The sequence below is a fragment of the Antechinus flavipes genome, chromosome 1 (assembly GCF_016432865.1).
Source record: "Antechinus flavipes isolate AdamAnt ecotype Samford, QLD, Australia chromosome 1, AdamAnt_v2, whole genome shotgun sequence".
In the NCBI taxonomy this organism is placed as follows: Eukaryota; Metazoa; Chordata; class Mammalia; order Dasyuromorphia; family Dasyuridae; genus Antechinus; species Antechinus flavipes.
Genome location: NC_067398.1, coordinates 322,884,167 through 322,908,128, shown reverse-complemented (window position 1 = coordinate 322,908,128; position 23,962 = coordinate 322,884,167). Strand labels below are relative to the sequence as shown.

At 34.7% G+C, this 23,962-nt stretch overlaps 1 protein-coding gene across 1 annotated transcript in view; it reads right to left on the bottom strand.

Annotated features, from left to right (window-relative positions):
- The window catches only part of LOC127541331 (guanine nucleotide-binding protein G(q) subunit alpha), a 394,715-nt gene extending 373,803 nt beyond the window's left edge, over positions 1–20,912 (bottom strand). Inside the window, exon 1 of the mRNA XM_051966618.1 lies at positions 20,394–20,912. Coding sequence (XP_051822578.1) covers positions 20,394–20,529 — 136 coding nt within the window. The 5' untranslated portion in view covers positions 20,530–20,912. The remainder of the gene's footprint in view (positions 1–20,393) is intronic.
- Positions 20,913–23,962: the final 3,050 nt, after the last annotated feature.

The following is a 23,962-nucleotide window of genomic DNA, read 5'->3' as shown; positions in this document are numbered from 1 at the left end:
AAAAAAGTTTAATTGAATTGAATGAAACTAAATAAATTATTATAATTACCATGTATGTATTATAAAGAAAATATTAATTAACAATTATTATAAAGCAAAAATACTTGCCATGAATAGCTTGAATAAAACAACTCAGATTTGTTCATAAAATACTGATATGCCATAACTAGAGTATATCCCTCAAAACAGAGGTAAACTTTGAACAAATGAAAGAATCAGAATATTTGTTATATCTCTTGACTAGCTAGCAATCATGTTTTCCACATGTACTGTGGTATCACTATCAGAGACAACAATAGACGGGATGGATAATTGGTCTTATATAGCATGGCAATTGTCATTTTCTTGTGCCATTAAGAAAGAATTAGTGATGAAATTGGAGGAGAAAATTGGACTATACAAACCTTTATAATTGATTATTGGTTTCAAAAACCCTCTAATTATGATTCTAAATCATTCAGTGGTTTTTCCTTAGCCTGAATTTTCAAATGAGTTAATTCTCCTGGACCAATTTGACAGTGGAATAATGGAACAGAAAGTTGAATTACCTAAATGTTCATCTTCAAATTCAGATAGTCATGATGATGACAAAGAATTTAGATAACAAAAGAAAGCTTTCTCATCTGACAATTTCTTTAAAACACAGAAGAGAGTATTTTTATAATATACTGCTTCATTCCATCAATAATTTAAAAACATGGAAAACTAATTGGAATTATTTGTCCAAAGAATCCATGTGTTACTAAGCAGGACCCTTCTTTGTAAAGAATCAAGTCACAGTAGCAAACAATTTCTTGCCAATGTAAGATACTTCTGTTGTAAATAAATAGTATGTCAATGGAAGTACTTTCATGACTATGGGAGAGAAAAAAAATGAAAACCTCTACCCTAAGTCATATCAACTCCTCAGTACATAATCCTTTATGGAAGATGCAAGAGAGCCACTGTTGTTATGATAGGTTGTATACATTTATGTGCGCAAGTGTGTATGTGTGCATACATATGTATGAGTGTGTATAGTATACATTTTTCCCTGTGATAATGAAAAAAAGAAAAAGAAACTATGAGTACTTTACCAGGCAGCATCACAAAAACTCCCCAAGTCAAACTTAATAATGTATTTTCCAAAGATTTGTCATTTTTCTAGAGTAACTTGTGCTGACATGCAGGGTACAAGCAATAGGGAGTTTAGTATGGTGGTATTAGAAAGTACACTCTTCTGGAGGTCAGTTACACTATCCCTAACATCACCACAATGGAAATGCCCATTTGAACACAATGTGCTCTATACTGTATATGGCAAAGGGATCAAGACTTCCAGGCTTGATAAAGTATTTGGGAATGAGGGAAGGAGATGTAGAAACTCTAATTGAGGAAGCAGGAAAGGGTAAAAGATTTTAGACTCTCATGCTACTAGAGACATGAAGATTCCTCCATTGTTTATTGTAACATAGTACAGATCAAAGAAGAAATGAGTTATTTGTTTATATTTGGGGGAAGGGCAAAGGAGACATTGTCTATATAAATTGATAATAAGCTAATGTTCTATTCTTGTTGGGGTAATATTTCTAACTATTCATTGATATGCATTTTTATCCTGAAAGTTGTAAATGGATAAAGCTGATGTTCTTTTATTAAAGTATTGTAGTTTTCTTTCAAGGGTGAAGAGTCCAGTGAATGAGAATCTAAACCATGCCATTATTAGAACAAATAACAAGAAACTCTACAGGGCAGAGTTGGTAAATTAAATTTAAAATCTGTACAATTAACTTGACATATAATGAAGGAACTCTTAAATATTAATTCACAGGAAAGAAAAACAGTATTGTGTATTTATAGTATCACAGAAAAAATGCTTTTCAATCTGCTAATCTATCTCAGTAGCAGGAATTGGAGGCTGCCTTACTCTCTGACTATATCTAAGTATGATGAGAAAAAGATCAGTTTAGAGAAAATTCAAATCACTTAGAAAATGGCATCTATATATTAAATAAGAGAGCTATCAGTAACTGGTAAGGGCAGATCTTATACATGCATATGTACATATATGTCATAGATATAGAGAGAATAGCTTTCTTATTATCCAATCATTTATAACATTCTAATTTGAACACCAGAAGATGTTAAAAAAATATATCTAATATGGGCTCACTATCTCTTTCCTGATAATTATAAACATAACACCAGTCCCTTGTAAAAGAGTCAAGTACACCAAATTTTGGTTAACAACAATGTATTCTGTTTTGGAAAACAAAATAAGAAAAATCTGTTACAGGAATATCCCACCTAACCTCACTAATTGTTTCTGTGAAAATATGTTAGATGAAACAACATTACAGGAGCACTTAGTTCTAAGGAAACAATGTTATAAATGTGAATATATTAGTGGGTGACCAAAATTCAAACTACAAAAGATTAAATTAGTTTTTTTTTACAAGATATAACACTATATAATATTTTTAAAGGTAATAACATCTTCTCTCTTCCAACTCAAAAGTTCAAGGTTATGCCAGATGGTGGGGGCAAAGGCAAAAGGAAACCACCCTATATATTTCACATAATCAGTTATCTTAAAAAAATATATATGGCCTGAAAAAAATCGATCCACTAAGCAATGAAACATTATTACATATAATTTTTTTTTTAAAAAACTAAGTCTATCTCACCCAAGCTGGAAGTGTAAGGGAGTCACTTATAGGCTCGATGCCATACTTACCTGGCATGGGAGATATGATCTGTTCTATTTCTGACCTGAACTGATTTGCCCCTCTATAAGCAACCTAGTTAACCTCTTCCCAAACCCAGAGGTTCACTATATTAACAACAAACTTAGTACAGATATATGAAATACTTAGCCCACTGCAACTTAAGAACTCCTAAGATCCTCCCTGATTAGCTAGGATTATACATATGTACCAGGAAGCTGAGCAATATACCTTTACAATGTTGAAAGAAAGATGGATCCATAGAGAAATAAGGGATAGATATATGAAGGAGTTTAACACAATCTGAAATTCCTTCTACATGGCATATGTTCCCTGAAAAATTCAGCATCTTCTTTTGCATCTATTGTCTATCAGAAGTTTCCTTCTCCAAAAAGATAAGCCAGTAACAAGCAAGTTTATCTCTCCTTCTGCCACTACCCCTCATCAGATCTGTCTTCCCAGCTGACTATTTGTTTCATTAGAAAGTAAAAAGGGATATCACTTTGGCTTTGGGAAAAGATGGCTCATGGAAGGTCACAGAGCCCAACTTTCCTATACATAAGCCCCAAAATACAAATATTATCAGACTTAACTAATCAAAAAATTCAAACAAAAACTACAGTAAGTGGCTTTATCCAATAAATATATTGGATATGGAGTGGATTAGGACCACCTAAAGGACCATCAGAAGTTGCAGGACTCATTCACCAAAGAAATCAGTTCAATTGCAGATGGACAAACTAGACGTCAGCCAGTGTTAGAACATAGATGTTCCAGCTCTGGTCCACAGTGTTCTATAGCTTTTGAAGGGTAGAAAATCAGAGTGAGCAGATAAGGAAGTCCCAAGAGTTCTGGAAACCCACATATCTCTGATTGTGGACCTAGAGCCAAAAAGAAGAGAAAGAAAGCAATTCCCAAAGAAAGGCTAAAAGTCTGCAGCAGTCTGACCTGATTTACTCCTAAGGATCAAGAAACACTAAGAACCTATAAGTTCTGAATCTGTAGGTCAGAAGGAGTAAATGTTTGATTAACAATTTTTGAGACATGGTCTTTATATCAATGACCAAATGGCTTTTCAGAGTAAAGATCAAAATTAATATCAATTAGAAGAAAGAAGAAAAATGAAATGCTATAGCATATATTTAAAACAACTTCCATGACCCATAGAGTTTGAAAAGGAAAACCTTAATAGAATCAGAAACCCATAATGCTCTGTCCATAGATGTGGAAATGGGACTGGTAACAATCTAACCAAAGGGACTTAAGGTCTACAGAAATCTGACCTGAGAAGCTCCACCAAACGAAAATAGCACTTTGAATCTGGATAATCGAGGTGATCTTGGAAAAGGGCCACATGCTGAGTAGATATTCTAGGGATAGTAAAAGTGGGAGGAGCTCAGATAATACTGGTCAGGAATACATAGGACCACCCCATGCAAGAATGTGTGAGGAAGTGGAGCCTGGCCCAACCACAAAGTTAGACATCAAGGGTAAAGTTTGGGATATTAGCAAAAAGGAAAAGCCAGTTATTAATAAATATTCTAGAACTAAAATTGCCTAATCCAGAAAAAGAGACTTCCACAACAAGTACAAAGAATTGAAAGAAAAAAGCATGACGTAATCCCAAGGACTGTGAGTGTATCTGAAAGAAATGAAGGAAGGGATAAATAAAATAAGCGCTGAGGAAAGAATAAACAGTTCATAATAGTATATAGAAAAATTCATTAGAATGGAATTTAGAAATCAAATAATGATCAAATACTCCATGAGATGATAATAGGAACAAGACTGAAATAAATTAAGAAAATATAAGATATTTTCTCTCAAAAATAATTTACCTGCTAAAAGATCAAGGACAAATAACTTTAAAAATCTTCAAAATCACTGGAAATAATGAAGATACAAAAAACCTGGATGCTGTAATTCAAGAAATTGCAAACAAAAAGTGCCTACATCTAGTACAACCAAATGATGAAATAGAAATAATCCACTGGTCACATCTGAAAGGTGATAACATCCTGGACTGCAACAGTCAAAATCCTGAGTTTCTAGGACAAAGGAAAAAATATTGCAAGCAGACAGAAAGAAAGAATTTATAGAAGAGAAAATAATTACACTAAGAAATGACACAATAAAGGCATGAATGGGGAATAAATAAGAAATAAGGAATGAAATTTCTCAGAATATTGAAATGTGAGAAGAAAAAATATACAAATATAGAGAATAGAAGGGTAGGCATTATATGAAACTCACTCAGCTAAACCAGACAAAATGGGATGGAATACATATGCTTGTGCAAACACATACACATACATGCACACATAGAGACAAGTTTAGTTTAGAATATATTAAATTCAACAGAAAAATAAGGACCAAAAAAAGTGAGAAAGAAAGGCTTGTTTAGGAAGTAAAAGTCTGGGAGGGAAGTCACAAACAAAACATACTTCAGTTTCAGAGAGTAGATTATAAAGAAAGGATTAAAAAGAAGAAATTAAAAGACCCAATGTTTGGTACCTGAAAGGGAGAAATAATGGAGAGAAAATGATGTAGAAGCAGATCACTTCAATTACAGATCACTAATGTTTATTATATTCCTTCTTCACCTTCTTATTTATAAAGAGTCATGATAGAGATGGGGATGGGACAAGGGAGGAAAAAGCTATTAAAGCATATGATGGAGATAAATACACAATTAAAAATCATAACCATTAATGCAAATGAGATGGACTCAACAACAAAATGGAAAAGTATAATAAAGTGGATTAGAAAGTAGAGTCTAACATATTATTTATAAGAAAGATTTTAAAAACCTAAAGATTCAGGACAGTCGAGTGGTGCAAAGAATAGAACACTAACCCTGGAGAAGAACCTGAATTCAAATATAGCCTCAGACACAGACTAGTTGTATGACCTTGGACATGTCACTTAACCCTAATTGCCTACAAAGGAAAAAAAAAGATAAAATACAAATATAAAGACTCACAGCATTTAAAAAGGAATTGGAGCATAATTGCTTATGGTTCAAATAAGCTTTTTTAAAAAGCAGTGCTGGAATCATGAGTTTAGACAAGGTAACAATAAAAACAGTCATGATTTAAATGTTTAAAAGAAATTTAAAAACAAATTATCTATGCTTAATGATATCATAGACTATAAAATAACATGAATAATTGTATAGAGATGTAGATATTTACACACCAAATGATATAGCTTTTAGGTACTTTTAATTGAATTACAGAGAGAAATGATATCAAAATTATAATAGTTGGAGTATTCAAAGAAGCCATTTCAGACCTAGATCAATCTACCCCTCCCCGCAAGAGAACAAGAACTATAATGGAATTTTAGAAAAATTAGAGTTGATGGATATCGACAATTACTGAATAGAAAAGGAATATACATATTATTCATTATTACAAGGCATCTTAACAGATGTACTCATCTTAACATATACTCAGACTCACCTCCCCCTAAAAAAGAATTAAAAATGCAAAAATTAGGAGTATTAATGACATCCTTTGCTGACAATGAAATAAAAAGTAGAATTAATAAAGAATCTTTGAAGAAGAATTCAAATTTAAATGAGGGTTAAATAATTTAATCCTAAAGAACAGGTGGCTCAAATCATAGAAAATTAGATAATTTCATCAAAATAATGGCAACTACCTGACAATATATCAAAACATATAGCCAAAACAGTTTTTAAGGAAAAACATTTATCTCCAAAATTTTTCATCAACATAAGAGAGAAAGAACAAATCAATGAATAAGGTATGGATTAAATAGAATTATAATTTTTATCATTATGATATTATATTATTACGTAATATTATTATTAAATGGAAAAACAACAAATTTTAAAACATCAACTAAACACTGAAATAGAAATTTGAAAAAATTAAAATAGATTAATAAAACTGATAGCAAAAACAAATGAAAACAGAACAAAACAAAATGAATTGGACAAATTAACTGATACATAAGATAAGGGCTTGGAGTTTTATAATATATAAAATAATATATAAATATAAATAAAGCAAATGGGACTACTGAGCTATTAGCTAATGTCATTTTTAAGCAGGAAAACTACATTGCCAAAATAAAAAATGAAAAAAAATTACAGCCCCCCAAAAAAGAAAATTGTTTGAAACTCATTTGCCCAATAATAATGCCAACAAAATTGACCAGTAAAAATATAAAATGCCTCAAATAAAAGAACAAAATCTAGCTCATTTGAGGAATGCAATCTGGGAAGACAAAATGAATAAGCCAAAAATGATTGGGGGGGAGGGGGTAAAAAGGAGCAGAGGGATTTATAAATGAATTCTAGCAAATATTCATAGAAACAATCAAATCCAATATTATCCAAAAACTGCAAAAGAGGGGATTTTACCAAATTCTTCTACATAGATAGTATTAATACCTAAGTTAAGTAGATACAAAGCTGAGAAAGGAAAATATAGGGCAATAACCCTAAAGAATAATGATACAAAAATTTTGAAGAAAACATTGATAAAGACATCATATAGCAATATATTTAAAAGTTTATGTGCTATGACCAGATGTGAATTATATCAGAAATGCAGGCCTAGTCCAATATATTTTTTTAACTAACATAATGGATCACATTCATAATAAGTTTAAAAAACATGATGATATCAATACATGAAGAAAAAGCTTTTGATAATATGCAATACCCTTTATTATTAAAAACACCAAAAATAATAGGAATAAATGGAACTTTCCAAAAAATGGTAAATAGCAGCTACTGAAAATCGAGTTAGCAATCTGTAAAGGATAAATGCCAGGGACCTTTCCCATAAGATCAGGGTTAAAGCCATCATTATTATTAGATATAATTCTGAACATGCTAGCCATAATAAGTCAAGAAAAAGAAACTGAAGGAATAGCATAAAAGAAATAAAATTATTGTATTTTGTACATTATATGATAAATTATAGAATTATAAAGAAGTCTGAAGATTCAACTAAGAAATAATATTAAACAATAATTTCAGGAGTGTAGCAGGATATAAAGTTGACCCACATAAATCATCACCTCTTCTATATATTATCACTAAAAGCAGCAGAAAGAAAAAGAAATGCATAAAATATTTGTAAATCTATCTACCAAAGCAATAAATGATTACATGATTACAACTACAAAACACTTTATGGAAATTAAAAAAAAAAAACCTAAATAATTGCGATATATCAATATTATTAAAAATTACAAAACTACCCAAATAAATTTACTTATTTAGTGCCATACCAATCAAACTAACAGCATTACTTCATAAACCTAGAAAAAAATTTAAAACTTAATCTAGAAGAACAGACTATCAAGCATCTAAAGGGAAATAAATGTGTGTGTGTGTGTGTGTGTGTGTGTGTGTGTGTGTATTTTAATGTAGAGGAAGGAGTCTCTCCATATTGTATTTCAAACTATACTACAAACTATTTGGTATTTGGTTAAAAAATAGAAAAGTTGACCAGTAGAACAGATTAGGTGTGAACACACAAAAGCAAGGAAACATAATAGTATAGTATTTAACAAATCCAAAAATACAACCACCACCCTCCTCACAAACACGCACTACTATGTGTGAATAAAGAAGTAAAAACTCACTTTTTGATCTTAAAAAAATACTGGAAGAATTAAAAAGCAAATCTATTAGAAATTAGGTTTACACAAACAACTCATGCCATATAACATAATAAGCTCCAAATAGACACAGATTCTAGATAAACAAATATGAAAAATCAGAAAGGACCTAGCTTTTAAAACCATGAACACAAAGAGAAAATCCTGGATCAAAAATGTGATGAAAGAAGGAAGGAAAGAAGAGAGGGAGGGAAGAAGAGAGGGAGGAAATAAAATTTTGACTATATAAAATTGAAAAAATTAGCATAAACAAAATCAAGACAATTGGAAATAGAAGGGAAATAAATAGTTTACTAGGAAAAAGTGTGGGGAGTGGGGTGGGGAGAGAAACCTTTAAAGTAAGTTTCTTTCATAAAGCTGCGATATCTGAATGATTCAAATATATAAGAACTTAAGTCATTGCCCAAATAGTATACAAACAGGAAGTGAAGAGGGGAAAGTGAAGCTATTCATGTTGCTATTAAGCTACATGAAAAATGTGGCAAATTACTATTAATAAAAGAAATGCAAATCTTATAAACTCTGATGTTCCAATTGACACCAATCAAATAGGCAATAATTGCAAAAACTGAAAAATTACAATTGTTGGAAGAGAAGTGAGAGAACAAGCACACTAATGGAGTATTGAAGAAACTATAATTGGTCCAGCCAATTCTGGACTGGTTCAATCAATTTGTAATAAACAAAAAGCCACTTAACTGCACATACTTTTTATCCCAGATAGTAAATTTATTTATTTTTAATACACATTACTTTATGAATCATGTTGGGAGAAAAAAAGCAAAGCAAAAGGGAAAAACTATGGGAGAGATTAAAAAAAAAAAAAAGAAAAAAGAAAAAAGTAGCGAACATAGCATGTGTTGATTTACATTCAGCCTCCTTAGTTCTTTTTTCTAGATGCAGATGGCACTTTCTGTCCAAAGTCTATTGGGATTACTTTGGAGCACTGAACCACTGAGAAGAACCAAGTCTTTCATAGTTGATCATCGCACATTCTTTAAGCATATATCTTTAGGATATCTCTTTAGGAGATACAGAAAAATGGTTTTGTGTGGTGACTAAGAACTGGAAACTAAAGGAATACTCATACATAGGGAATGGCTGAACCAAAAAAAAAAAAAAATGTTATATGAATATAACAAATTCAGAGAAACTTGGGAAAACTTACAATCTAGAATGAGGAAAGCAAAATCAGGAAGAAAATGTATATGACTATTATAACACTGTGAAGAAAAACTTTTTTTGGATCAATGAAATCATTATGATTCCTAAACATCAATGATAAAGCTTGATTTATGATAGAAAAAGGGATGTAACAGAAGCACAAAATGAGATATACATTTTCAGGCATGGCCATGTGTAGATATATTTTGCTTGACTATGTTTATTTATTCATTCTCAGTTAGGAATTTTTACGTAATAGGAGTTGAGACAATTGAGGAATAGAAGAAGCATAATGACCTTAATAACAAATAATAGTAATTTTTTTAAAGAGTGCCCTTGAAGAAAATTTTTAAATACATAGTAAAAAACAAAATGAAGTCATAAGGAAGATAAACAACTAGACTAGTTTTTAACTAACTATTGGATTTATAATATTCTTTTAAAAATACAAATGGACATAATAAGGCTTTATAGTTACATATATAATGCTCTTGTTTAGTGAAATATCTGTGTTTGGTGTTCCCCAATTTTAGAATACAACAATTACGTTTATAAAAATTAAAATATATCATTTCACACACAAAAAAGTGAAAGGGGATAAAGTGGTCGAAGGCAAAGGGAGGAGAAGAGAAAAGCTTATAGATATAACCTTATGATACTAAGCTCCATTTGCAGATTATCTTATTAAAGATTGATCCAACTCAACTACTCTGTCTACTGCCAACCAGAGTAGTAAAGGAGATTGATGTCTTCTAGAATAAACCACTGTACACTGTACTGTACAATTTTTCTATGAAAGGGTTTAATTATTGTAAACAGAAATTCCCAGAAACTGTTCAATGCTATTTTACAATAACATCCTTAATACAGTATAACTAAACTCTACCTTAAGAACATGAAAATCCTCTATGTTTTTAATCAACTGTCTATGAAAACAACTGTCCCATTGCTTCATTTAACATATTTATCTGAAAAAAATTAAGAACATTTAGATGAGGTAAGCTTATATTAATAAAGAGAATAAAAAACATACATTGGGATTGTTTTATGTAGGCTTTGGTTCTATTAATATAAGTACCTAAACACATATCACAAGTCCCTTTCTTTTAATATATTTAATCACCCTACTTCCCTTCTTACAAAATCATAATCACATGATACTTGACAACAATATCAATTTGGAAGTTCCCTAAATACTTAGAAAATATAGGAATTAGAAAGTCTTAAAAATGTCACTAAACACTTGCTTAAGTCTTGTGGTCATAACTAATCTAGTCATTTAAATACATTATAATACAATGAAAGTATTTCATGGGTGGGATTCCCAGGAAAGGGCACCATCAACTTTTGTTCTGGTTAAAAAAGAAAAAGAATAAAGTTTTGTGGTTCATAAAAAACCCTTCAGCAGCTCTAGGGATTAAAATGACACTTTATTTCAATCTTTACTTCATTCACATAGTGACAGTCCCTCAATCAACAAGCTTTTTTTTTTTTTTTTTCATTTACTTTTTTCAATTACATGTAAAGATAGTTTTCAACATTCATTTTTGTAAGATTTTTGAGTTCGGAATTTTTCTCTCTCCCTCCTCTCTTCCCTTCCCTCCCCTAGATAGCAAGCAAGCCAATATCCTTTATACATATACAATCATGTTAAATACATTTCCTTATTAGTCATGTTGTGAAAAGACTCAGAACAAATGGGAAAAACCATGAGAAATAAAAACCAAATTTTTTAAAAGTGAAAATAATATTATTCAGACTCCATAGTTCTCTCTAAACATGGATAGCATTTTCTATCACGAATTTTTTGGAACTGCTTTGAATCACTGCATTTCTGAGAAGAGCTATGTTTATCATAGCTGATCATTGATTGCACAGTACTGCTGTTATTGTGTCCAATGTTCTCCTGTCAATAAGTATTTATTAAATGCTTACTATGTACCAAACCTTGTGCTGAGTATTAGAGATTAAAAAGGGGAAGGGGGGGAACAATAAAAACAAAATTACACAATGACAACCTCTTATTCTACTAACAGAATTAAAAGGTAAGAAAAAAATCTTTTTTTTTTTTTTTACATTTTAAATTGGTTTAAGTTAGAAAATGTTAAGAAAGGAAATTTTTAAAAATTGTAATTCTATACAACTTTTGATTAAGTAATTTTTATAACACTGATTTTTAGCATTCTATTAAAATTACATTATATAGCTTTTTATATATTTATCATTTACCTATACCTGTTTTATTCATACCTTCCCTTTTTGCTCTCCCTCCAAAACACACACACACACACACACACACACACACACACACACACACACACACACACACAGAGCTTCTTGAGTTCAGGGAATCTTGTGTTTTGTCTTTATATCCTAAAGGACCTAAAATAGTACCTAGACTATACTAAGCACTGAATGTATGTTTGCAGAACTATAATGAATTGAATTTGAACAGTAAAGATTATCAGAAGTAGTTAAAAGTAGGAGAAGTGAAATTATTCATCAGAATTTCAGTTTTCTAAGGAAAAAAATGTGCAAGGCCACCTCCTATAAGTATTTATGAATACACTACTAAGCATCAGTGTTCATTTTCCACATGAGAATCAAAAAGTCTCACTGTAGCTCTTTTTCTTTAATTTGTGATTCAATTATTGTTCCCTTCTGTGAAATATCTTGAATATAATGACATTAATAACACTTTTGCTCCCAACTGCACTACCCGCTACACACTTCCTTGAAACAATTGTTCCCTTTCAAATTATTTACAATCTGAGATTAATCCTGTAATAAAGGTGCATGGAATTCTCTTCTACAGAGTATTCTATGTGTTTGTACATGTGTGTAAGAAAAAAAACTGACAGAGACAGAAAGCGACAGAGCGACATTGAGAAAGAGAGGCTTTACATTCATCCGGATGACCAAAATGCTTTTTAGTTTTTAAACCAACAACAACACAAATATTCAAATGAATTCCATTCTCAATAGAGAATGAATCACAAGCAAACACTGGACCACAGAAATGTTGTCTTTTTCAAACATTACTCAAATTGGCAGAGTCAACCCCAAAACCAACTTATGGGGAAGGAAAAAACCTTCAATGTGAAAAAAAAATAATCAGAAAATAAAAAGAAATATAATTTTTCAACATCATCAGCCAAAAGTCACCCTTAAAGATGGCAAGTAAATAGTAGAAAGCAAAACTTTTAAATTAAAGGTTTACAATCACTTTATCTGAGAATTATTACTAGCAGAGGGAGTCAGGGCTTGTGATCAACACCAAAAAATGATCTTTTATCACAGTTGCTGACATTGAAAATCTTTTTTGGACTCTTATCAATCAATAAATATGTATTAGGCAGATATCTGCTATGGTAAGTATAGTGGGGGGAGCATGGAAAGGGAGGAAAGATTCAAAAAACCAGCAGGCAAACTTGCCATAAAATGACAATTTAGTTAGTGAAACAGAATATGACTTTTTGTTTTAATCAAACAATTCAAGCTGCTAAGTATTGAATGAGTGGCCCAGGCAGGAAGCACCACAGTTATGGGAAGTTGAAATTCTTATGAGCTTCAACTTTCCCCAAACTATAAATTACACCTGTCCCACTACTTGATTTCACCCTATCTATCTCTGACTGGCTGGAAAGGATCCGAAAAGGATGAAGAACTAAAATGGTTTTTAGACATAACCTACTCTCTCATCTCATTTTTCATGTGAAGAAACTAAGGCCCAAGATCATACAGATCAATAAATAGTAGCGAATGTATTTTAACTTAGGTCTATTTGAGAATTGAGATCTTCTTATTGCACCACATGAATCCTAGAGTATTTCTTACTATAGATAGGAGTTAAGGGACTGTCCAGAATTACACAGCTAATAATTACCAACAGATTTGAATTTAGATCTTCTTGACTCTAAGCCCAGAACTTTAACCATTATATTACACTACCTCTTCACATTCATGTTTAATAAACATTAATTTTGTTCTAAATTCTTTCCCTAAAATTTAAGCTTCAGAATTTTGGATTAGTTTCTAAAATAAAACTCAAGGAACAAGAAATATATCTCAATTCTCAAGCTTAAAGAAATTGGAATACATACCTACACACACACATACACACACACACACACACACACACACATATAAAATTGTTGGGCAAATATATGTACAAGGCTGCTTGATATTTGTTAATCTCCTACAAATATACTCAATTCTCTTTTTCTATGCAGTTCCTGATGGACACTGGTCTTTATTTATTGGCCTGTCATGCAGGTATCCTAATTATAAACAGTATACCAAATAAAAGGTGACTGATTAAAAACTTCCTATAATTTTATTTGTAACAGCTGTTCACTTGCAATAGTGTTTGAGTCTGAGAATAGATCTTTCTCTAATGCTATTCCATTCAGCAGGGTAACAGAAAATATTCACTGTTTACAGTATTCGGTTATTGCAGCAGAGTTAATTACCAGCAATCACACATTTTACCTTATAACACCATTTCACACTTTTCTAGGATGTATTTTGCAGAGATCTCATTTGCTTAAGAGCCATTATAGTTTTCATCCACAAAATTGTCACTGCCCTCCCCCATCTGCTAGGAAACGAGACCTTTAGCTTGTTAAAAATTCTGTGATAGGATTCATCTTGTGGGTGGAGAGCCCAATGGCAACAAACTGTTGCTACAAGCTTTGTGTCTCTGTCTTAATCTTCTTAAAATGATTTCTCACCTTTCCTCTAAGATGTCCATTTTGATCTCTACATAAAATACCTCTGGACCTTATTAAGATGAATGGGAAGGGCCCAACCACATGCTAAGAGAAGAATATGAATGCTCCAATAAGGAAAAAAAAAAAAAAAAAACTTTCTTTGGCAACATATGAAAGGAATTTAACAGGATTAAAACTTAGATCATCATGGGAAAAAAAAATGTTCCCCATTTTCCCTAACAAAGTGCTGCCCATCTACTCATAAATGAGATGATTACTTTCTGAGCCACAGGAAAAAAAAAAAATTGACATTACAATAAAAATCAGAGCCCAAGTAGTACTTATGGCAACTATACATCCCTGGTTTTCTAGGACAGTGCCAATTTTAAGAAAAGTATCTTTTGGACTAGACTTAGCTAAAAGAATCTCATTTATCATACCAGGTGTCCTGATTTTCAACTCAGAAAATATTTGTCATCATACATAGACTGTAGACATCTCACCTTTAAAAAGTGAACAATGTTCTTAGGGAAAACAGTGGTGTGTCTAAGGAAAAAAAACTAGAGAACTGCTTTATATTAAATTGTGTAGTACTGAACTATTCTTATTCTAATTTGTAATGCCAATTCACCTCAAAACATTTTATTTAGGGGCACGAGGGACTGTTCAATAAGGATTTAATTTGTGTAGAAGAACCCATATGACAGAACAACTGTAAAATGGGAATGGAAGAACAGTTATCTGACAGAAGTAATGTAGACAATGTGTCTATATGTTTTAATACAAAACTTCACAACAATGGCTCTGTAGAGTTCCAGCTTTTATTTTTATGAGGGATACTTAAATTTCTTTTAATTTATTTATAGCCAGTTATAAACATTGTATTACAGAAAAGAGGAAATTTATTCAGAATAAAACTCTAATTTTTAGAGATACGTCTACATTTTACAAGTTGAAGTTGTTGGGTTTTTTGCCAAAACCAAAATAAAACAAAACAAAAAAAACCGCCACCATTAGATTTTTGAGGATTGGGTCTCCAATGGTACCTCATTAACACCACATTGTTGTGGCAACAGGGGTTTCACACTGGATTTGTCTGATGGTTATTTCTATACTTTTAATTAGATAAAAATTACACCATCTAGATAAAATAAACCAAAAAACTCCCATCCATTCTTGACTTATTTATTTTGATAAATGAGTCTAAAATTATTTAACCATGTCTAAATATACCTTTTTATTCTGACATCTATCAGGGCTATGCCTTTGTTGCATGTACCTGAGATTACTTGGTATTCGATTTATACGTATTTTTCTATTTATCTGTATATGCACATTGCTTCTCCAGAGTGGAATACATTTCAGTATGGAGCACAGTGACTAGCATATAATAGACATTAATGTTTGTTGAACATGCTGAACTGAAATGAATTAAATTGATATCTCACTAAATAGCCATATAAAAACATCTTGAATTATAGATTGTTGTGATGATGGTTGTGGTTGTAGTTGTGATTGTTGTTATTGTTGTTTTACTATTAACAATTGCCCAAAATTTGTATCTATACATTCTAGTTGTTTTGTTTTTTTTATCTTTTTCTGGTTGACTACCAGAGAACAATTTTATTTGTGACCATTAAGGAGAATTTTTATCTCCTTATTTTTATCTTTATATTATCAGTATAATTTTTGTATACTATATTGTATTATTATAATGGGACAGAAAAAAGAGCCATCAAAAAAGAAATAAGTTTTAGTTATTTAATTGCAAGATATAAATAATCAGGAAATGTCAAAGGCTTATTATTTCCTTGTAATGTTTATATCTTAAGCATGACTGTTACCATTTCCAAAAAACATAACATGATAATGTACACTTTTCCAAATGTAATATACTATTTTGTATTAGTACTTATAATCTTGACATGCTTTTCTAATAAATTGCTTGCAACAATTGCAGAGTACAAAAAAGGAATCAAGATTTTACATATCACAGATGAAAATAACAATGTTGTTTTATCATAATCCATTCTTTGGTTTGCAATGACGGGAAAGTCACAAATCCACATCATTCTAAAATGTTAGATCTTGCAATCAGATCTCAATTATCTGAGAAGATTAAGGTCTATATTAGGTTTCCTAAAATTGGCTGATTTACAAGCCATGAATCTTAGAATTTTGTATTTTTTCATTTGTTAGAAATTTAAAAATAAAAGACCATTACTAAAAAAAAAAAAAAAAAAAAAAAAAAAGTTTTGCCAAATCACAGTCTTTATCAATGATCCAGCATCTGAAGAATAGGAGCTATCAGGATTTAAGAATTAGAAAATAGATGAAGACCAGATTTCCATTTAGAAACCAGAAATATAACTAAATCAGATTTCTGAGTAAATATCATTTATTAACTTAGGCATCTGAAGTTGTATTCTTAATTTACCCTTGGACCATCAAAAGGGATTGGCTCATGTACAGTCAGATAAAAATATACCTCCTTTGAGAGAATAATTAAAGAAGCAAACATTATGTAATTTACATATAGTAAATACCCCAAAACATACAATAAGGGCAAATTAAAGCATTCTCTGTGGTTCATACAGCACACAAACAGAAAGTTCTCATAAAAAGGTGGGGAGAATAAATATCAGCATCATCAAAAAAAAAGGGGGGGTAAAAAAGAGGAATCACAGAGTTATATAAAATAAAGAAAAAAGAATAAAAGTTAAAATGTTATATCATTAAGTGGGGGGATTAGTGGGATTATTTTAATAAACAATAAAAAATAAGTATTCGAAGTACTTCTCAAGTATCATCCAACCCAGGACCCATTTATGGTAAAGCTGAATTTGAGCCAAAATATCCCAAATTTTACAAGTCCGGTTTATTAGAGAGGTAACCACAATTTCCCTTTTGTTATTTCTAATCATTAGCTCCTAAAACCAATAGTTAAAATTTAAAAGGTGTAAGTCCACACAATTTCAAGTAACCACAAAATCACCTTGAAAAGACAAAGCAAGCCCTCTATTGCCTCATGGCTTTAAGTAAAATGTTCATCTTTAATGCCACTTAGGAATTTATTTTAAGAAAGCATTTTTACTCTGATACTATGGGATATTTTCCCATCTCTTAACACTTTATAGTATAAATTAGTCTCCATAAGCATTTACATCTAAGCAGTGATGTACAATTTCTTATAGTCTCAAATAGTAGAAGAGAGTCCTGCATGTAGTAGATACTCCAGCGTATGTCCAATAGTGAAAGAGGGAATAAACATTCATTTTATAGAAAAACCCATCAGGTTTTCCATAAACCAAAAGCACATTATCCCTCCCCCTCAACACACACACACACACACACACACACACACACACACACACACCCCTCTACTTCCCCAGTCTCTCCTAGCAACTCTAAGACAGACTCAAAATTTTCATCTTTAACCTGAAAATCATAATAATCTCATTATGGATTGGTTTGTCAGTATGAAAAATACACATTTATCACACAGAACAAAGCAGTATACTATTTTAGGGTGTTTATGTTACACAAATCATGAATGATATATGCAGCTAAAATCACTTGACAATTCTCCTACTTTATAGGGTTATGTCCACAATACAGCAATCTTTAAGCTAGGTTGATTTTAAAAATTAAACTTTAATTTCAGGTTATACCACTAGTTTTAATTGGAAGGAGGAGATTTTTAATAAGTGGAAGGGAAATCTAATAACTGAACTATTTGAGATGGAAAGGAGGGATCAAGAGAATAACAGCAAGATGTTCCCCAGATCCTCTAACCCAGGAAACTACGGTATATGTGGATTGTTCCTATGCCTCCCCTAGAAAGCCACCACTAATTTTCATTTAAAAATAAAACAAGCTTATTCAAATAAATATAAAATACATATTTACAAGTAAACAAAATCTTATTCAGCTTCTGAGGCCATTTGACAGTCTTCTCTCAGCTCCAAACTCCTAAGAAGCCCAACCACTGAAACATTTGTTGCACTATGTAGGGTAAGGGTTAGAAACCTTGGAACCTGCTGTTCAAATCATAAACAGAACAGCTCAAGGAAGAATGCAGGTCAGGGAAAAAATATACTTTTTGAAACAAAAGAGCTCAATATGACATATTTATGCTTTCTAATTATGCCCCTCTACAAGAGACATTTTCTCCCCATTCTTCCTCATTGTGAAGAAAATCTCATCTACACATTTGTGCAATTTCAGCTATTAAAAAAGTAGGCTTTGATTTAACTCATTATAGTCTTCATCATAGAGTATTGGTTTCTGCAACCCATTTTATTACCATATCATTTTATTACATTAACATCTTTTCCTTTAGTTCCTCTGCCTTCCATTCCCTCTAAGCATGTGCCAATCTGTCTAATCGTGTTCCAAAGTGAATCACGTGTTCTGCTTGCTTCTTCACAACATGTATAACTAACCATTTGTATCTTTCTGCCATTATTCTATTTTGTTCCTCCTCTTTAATTGACCCAACAGATAAACAATAAAGCTACAATAGCAAAATAGCTTCTTGTAACAAAAGATAGAATGTTCGAGATAAGAATATGTATGTTTCTTAGACTCTTGAATAACATCATTCTTTGTCCAACACAAAATTTTATGTAATGTATTTCCAACATTACAAGTATCTATATCACTAGGGCAGACATTTTTCAGGCCTATTATTCCAAAGCCCTATACTTTTCCTATCACTGTAATTACTAATTATGCCACACTACTATATGTGAAAACTGATCTGATTTTTAAAGTCCTTAAAAAACTGTCCAAAGAAAGCATCAATATGGATTCCTATCTCAGAAAGGACATTTTCTTACAATCCTCCTAATAGAGCAAAATTTGAAGATTGACTTTTTCCCCTGGTTGATGGGAAATTGTCCTACACTCTGCCCATTTTATTTCTGGCCCAAATGGGCCAGTTCCAAAGGTGTTAAATCACTGTCATTTTCAGGCACACAATAGGTCACTATTCAGCTCCATAGATGTAGCTGAGTGGTTGATTTTTGATCCTAAGCTAGTACCTTCTTGTGGGTTGTCACATGAAACTAAAACTCCCCTAACATCTACAATCTCTACTACTCTCACCACCACAATCCCCAACATCCCGATCCGAACGAAGCCTTTCTTTCCTTTTGAAGGAGCAGTTCAGCTGAGGAAGCTGGCCACCAAAGCTTCTCTAAGAAGCTCCTCTCATCTTTCTTGCTCTTGCTCTAGTCGCTAGGTTGCAACAGAATTTCACTTCTTTTACAACATTTGCCGCCTCTTTTTCACATCTCACTTTAAGCCTCCTTTGCCCTAGCTTCCAAGAGCCACCACCAACACCCTTCCTCCATGTCACCACATCAAACCTTCTAAAGTCCACCGTTTCTCTCACCCTACACCCTAAAATACATTCCTAATACATGCATCCAAGAAAGAGCTGTGCTATCATCCATAGGTAATGTCTGTACATCAATGTATATATAGAAAGCTACATAAAACATGATCCACAGTATATGCGATATATGTGCGCGAACACACATTTTCCCGACTCTAGTTATCCTAACGGAAATAGCACGCTCCCACGGAGCTCAAGCAAAGAAACTGGGAGTTGATTCCCTATTTCTCACTCCCCCTCTCTCATCCCCAAATCCACATGCCCTGCCCCCTCCCTTGCCTTGATACGACTTTCATTTGCACTATGTCCACATCTGATACACACGCTTACACAATGCATAGCCCTTGTGTTTGCATATGCACTGGCACATACACCAGGGTAGCTTTTAAGGTGGAGGGTGAAGGGACATGGGGGGCGTAGGGTATGCATATGGAAAGATACGCTTCATAAGGGCACCGTGCGCGCGCGCGTGTATGTGCGTGTGTGTGTGCGTGTGTGCGCGCGTGTGGTGTGGTGGTGGTGGTGGTGGTGGTGGTGGTGGTAGTGGTGGTGGTGGTGTATGTGAGTGTGTGTTTTGGGTGCTGGGGGAGGGGTACTTGGTGAGCACATCAGCAGTTGGGGGTGCTGAGGGCAGTTGACCCGAGGGTGAAAGAAGGGGGAGGAGAAGAGAGGCGGAGGGAGCCGAGGTGGATGGGGCAAAGGAAGGGAAGTAGTCGGGGAGCGAGGGGAGGCGGCTCTCCCACTTACCCAACAGCAGCAGCTTGAGCTCCCGGCGTGCGTCCCGCTTGTCCCGGCGGAGCTGCCTCTCGATTTCATCGTTAATCCTCCGGGCTTCTTTGGCTTCTTCGCTCAGGCAGCACGCCATGATGGACTCCAGAGTCATTCTTCCTAACTGCTTCAGACACAACCCCCCAGTACCCCCAGAAAACACACGCGCGCGCGCGCTCCTTTCTCACTCACCGCCGCGGGCCGCGGCGGCTACTAACCCCTGGGCTGGGTGTGGGAAGAGGGACTAGGGGTGGGAGGGGGAAAGGGAAGGGGAGGGGGGGGCCTGGGGTAAGGTAGGGTGGGAAGGGGAGGGGAAGGTGGGAGACTCCTGAAGCCACCCACTGCACGCCCAGCGAAGCCTGATCCCGGCAGCGGGGCCCGGACACAGAAGCGGAGCTCTCCACCCGGGGTGGAAGGGAGGTTGGAGAGGCGCAAGGAAGATAGGGGGAAAGGCCCGCTCCCCTTGGCCTCTCTCAAACACGCACCCCCCTCAAAAAATACAACAACCTCCCCCCCACCCCCCACCCCCTCTATCTCCTGCCTCTGTCACTAGCTAGATCCAACTCCTCCTCTTTTAAATCATGCACCGAGCAACATAGAAACATCCACTAGGGCAGCGGCGCGGCTGCGGCGGTGGCGGCGGCAGCAGAAGCAGAAGCAGCAGCCGGCGATGGCACAGACACCAGAGCGCACCCTTTTCCCCTTCTCCGCCTGACACTACTCCCCCAGTGCCCCCCTGTATCCGAGATGACACCCGCCGGGATCCCTTTCCCACCCACCCCAGGCTCGCGCGCAAACACACTCACACACATACACACACACCCCACTCCTTCCTCCTCTCCCTCCTCCCTTCCCTCCTCCTCCCCCTTCTCCCCCTCCTCCTTCCTCCTCCTTTGCTCTCCGCCAGATACCCACCCCCTGGCCCTGATGAGTGGCTGATCAGCTTTCTCCCTCCCCCTCGCCACACACACACATTTTCCTCTCTCAACTGGAGCACAGATCCGGGAGGAAAGCGGCAGCAGCGGCGACGGCGGGGGAGAAGAGGAGGAGGAGGAGGAGAAGGAGAAAGAGAAGGAAAAGGAGAAGGAGAAGGAGAAGGAGAAGGAGAAGGAGAAGGAGGTGTTGGCGGCGGTGGTTGTGATGGTAGTGAAACTGGAGGCTGGAAGAGGTGGTGTTCCTAGCCTCCTCCAGGGTCTCTTTTATTATTGAAATTGTAGTGGTGATTCGTATAGTTCTCGTCTCTTTGAGACTGCCTCTCTCACGGTCTCTCCACTTCTCCTACCCCTTCCCTGTTGGGGTTTCACTTTGCCTACTCCTTCTACCTCCTCTGCTGGTTTAAGGCTGCAGCTGTTGTCGGGGCTGTTCCTGCTTTTCCTGCTGTCTCTGGCTGAGAGGAGGGGGGAGGAGAAAGAGGAACCGGTAAAAAGGCCGGAGGCTGAGGCTACAGCTGCTGCTGCTGCCACCGCACCCGCTGCCGCAGGCTGCCCCTATAGGTACTCGGAATCCAACCCTGGCAGTTACGATCGCTAACCTGACTTTTCAAAGCCTTAGCCTCCCGGGCGTGGTAAGGCAGAAATATGGCGGCCTTTCGCTGTGTCTCTCTGCCCACAAGACACAAATTCAGCTAGTTACACACACTCTTAGAAATCCCAGGGATTCAAACCTCCAAACCCACTGAACTGGCTTGCAAAGCAAATACCACTCCCCAGCAACATCACCAGTCTACAACCAGCGTGGCGCACCCCCAATGGCCATGAGGAACAGTGTCTTTTTTGTCCTGTGGGGCTGCTTTAAAAAAATACTTTCTAAAAAAGATCCTACTTTCAAAAATGCCATTGAATTATAAACCACCTTACTCCACCTCTGCTTTTTAGGCCATCCTTGGAAAACTTAGACGTGAATTATGGGGTGGGGTTGAAGGGAAAACTGATTTGTGATTAATTCTCATCTGGTAGGATGGAAGCGGTAACTTCCACAAAATTACTTCAGATTGAAATCTAAATCCTGAGCAGAGAAATGAAACTGGCGAAGTTTCCAACAGTTTTAGAAGCAGCTTTTATAACTTTTCATGCCCATGAAATTCATTGTTTTGGGGTTTTGTGTTTTTTTTTTTTTTTTTAACTAGCTTACCTCTCTGTTTTTGAAAACGTGCCCGACATTTTATCATTAAGTAATCCCCCTTTCCCTTTCCCTCTTCCCCCCCCCCCCCAACAATGAATCTAAAACAGCACAGCTCTTTAAGAATGCAGGATTTTGTGTGCCGATTAACATAAACAATGATTAAAAATAAATAGCACAATAAATATGATCATTCCAGCAAACCCCTTCTAATTTATTATTTCTCTGGTTTTGATTGATACTTTTTGTTTTGATGTTGTTTGGCTACTTTGTCCTGATATTCTACAGATAATAGGGATGGGACTTCCTGGGAATTTCAAGTTTTAGATGACCCCACGCCTCTAGAAGTGAAACTACTCCTTCCTTGTTTACTGGAATGTAATGTTTTAAGGATAATATATATCCTGAGGCTTTCCCTTTTCCTTTAAGCTTTTTTTCATGAAGATTTATCTGTTTTAACTTGCAAATCCTGGAGTGTCTTGCCGTACTACCATTGAAATCTCCCATAGGTGGGGAATTGCATAAAGATCCTAGGAAGTGACAGGAACAGCATCATCTGTATGTCTTTAGATGTTGGAACCTAAAACCAGGAAGGAAATCAGACAGGTGTTCAGATTCTCAAATCTAATTCCATGTCCCAGCCCCTCTGCACTGCCTTTTTTAGGACACAAACAAATGAAGTATTAAAAATTTATCTTGTCTATGAGGAAGGCAAATTTCTCTTTCTGTACTGATAAAGACCTAATAAATAGCTACTAGACATGATAAATAATTAAATTTTAAAATTAAGTGACTAATGCAGTTAAATATTCAAATTCAATATGCAGAATTTTAGAATGTCTGCAGGGAAAGAACTTAATTATTAATTTTTTTATATATACCTACTTAGATAGATAGATAGATAGATGTATATATTTCAAAAAGATCTAAAAGACTAGGAAATCAAATGAGGATCAAGAATCTACAAAAACCAATGACTGGTGATTTAAGGGAACAAGGACCCTTGGAGACTTATTGCAAAAACGTCCAATGCATGAAGATATCCACTTTGACTAATCTGATACTTTATTTGGCTGAATTAAGCAAATTGAATTATTACTTCAGGATTCGGTAGACAAGGTTTAACAACTATTTGAAATTAAGATGAAGACTGCCTTTATGTGTTAGAAGTATGGAGATGGAGGAAAATGGTTCTTTAGTATTAAAGTAAGATAAAAGGGAACAAAAATGAATTGGGGGTGGGGAAATAGGGAAAGAAATAGCTCTCCATGGGGAAAAGATTCTAGGTCTGAGCCTAATAATGATAGCTTTTAATTTGTCTAGTGCTTTAGTTTGCAGAGCTCTTTCAATTATTTTACTTCTTTTGTCTACCTACCATCTTCAGGACTAATCTCATTACACCGAACTCAAAATTCAATAAATTGCTGTAT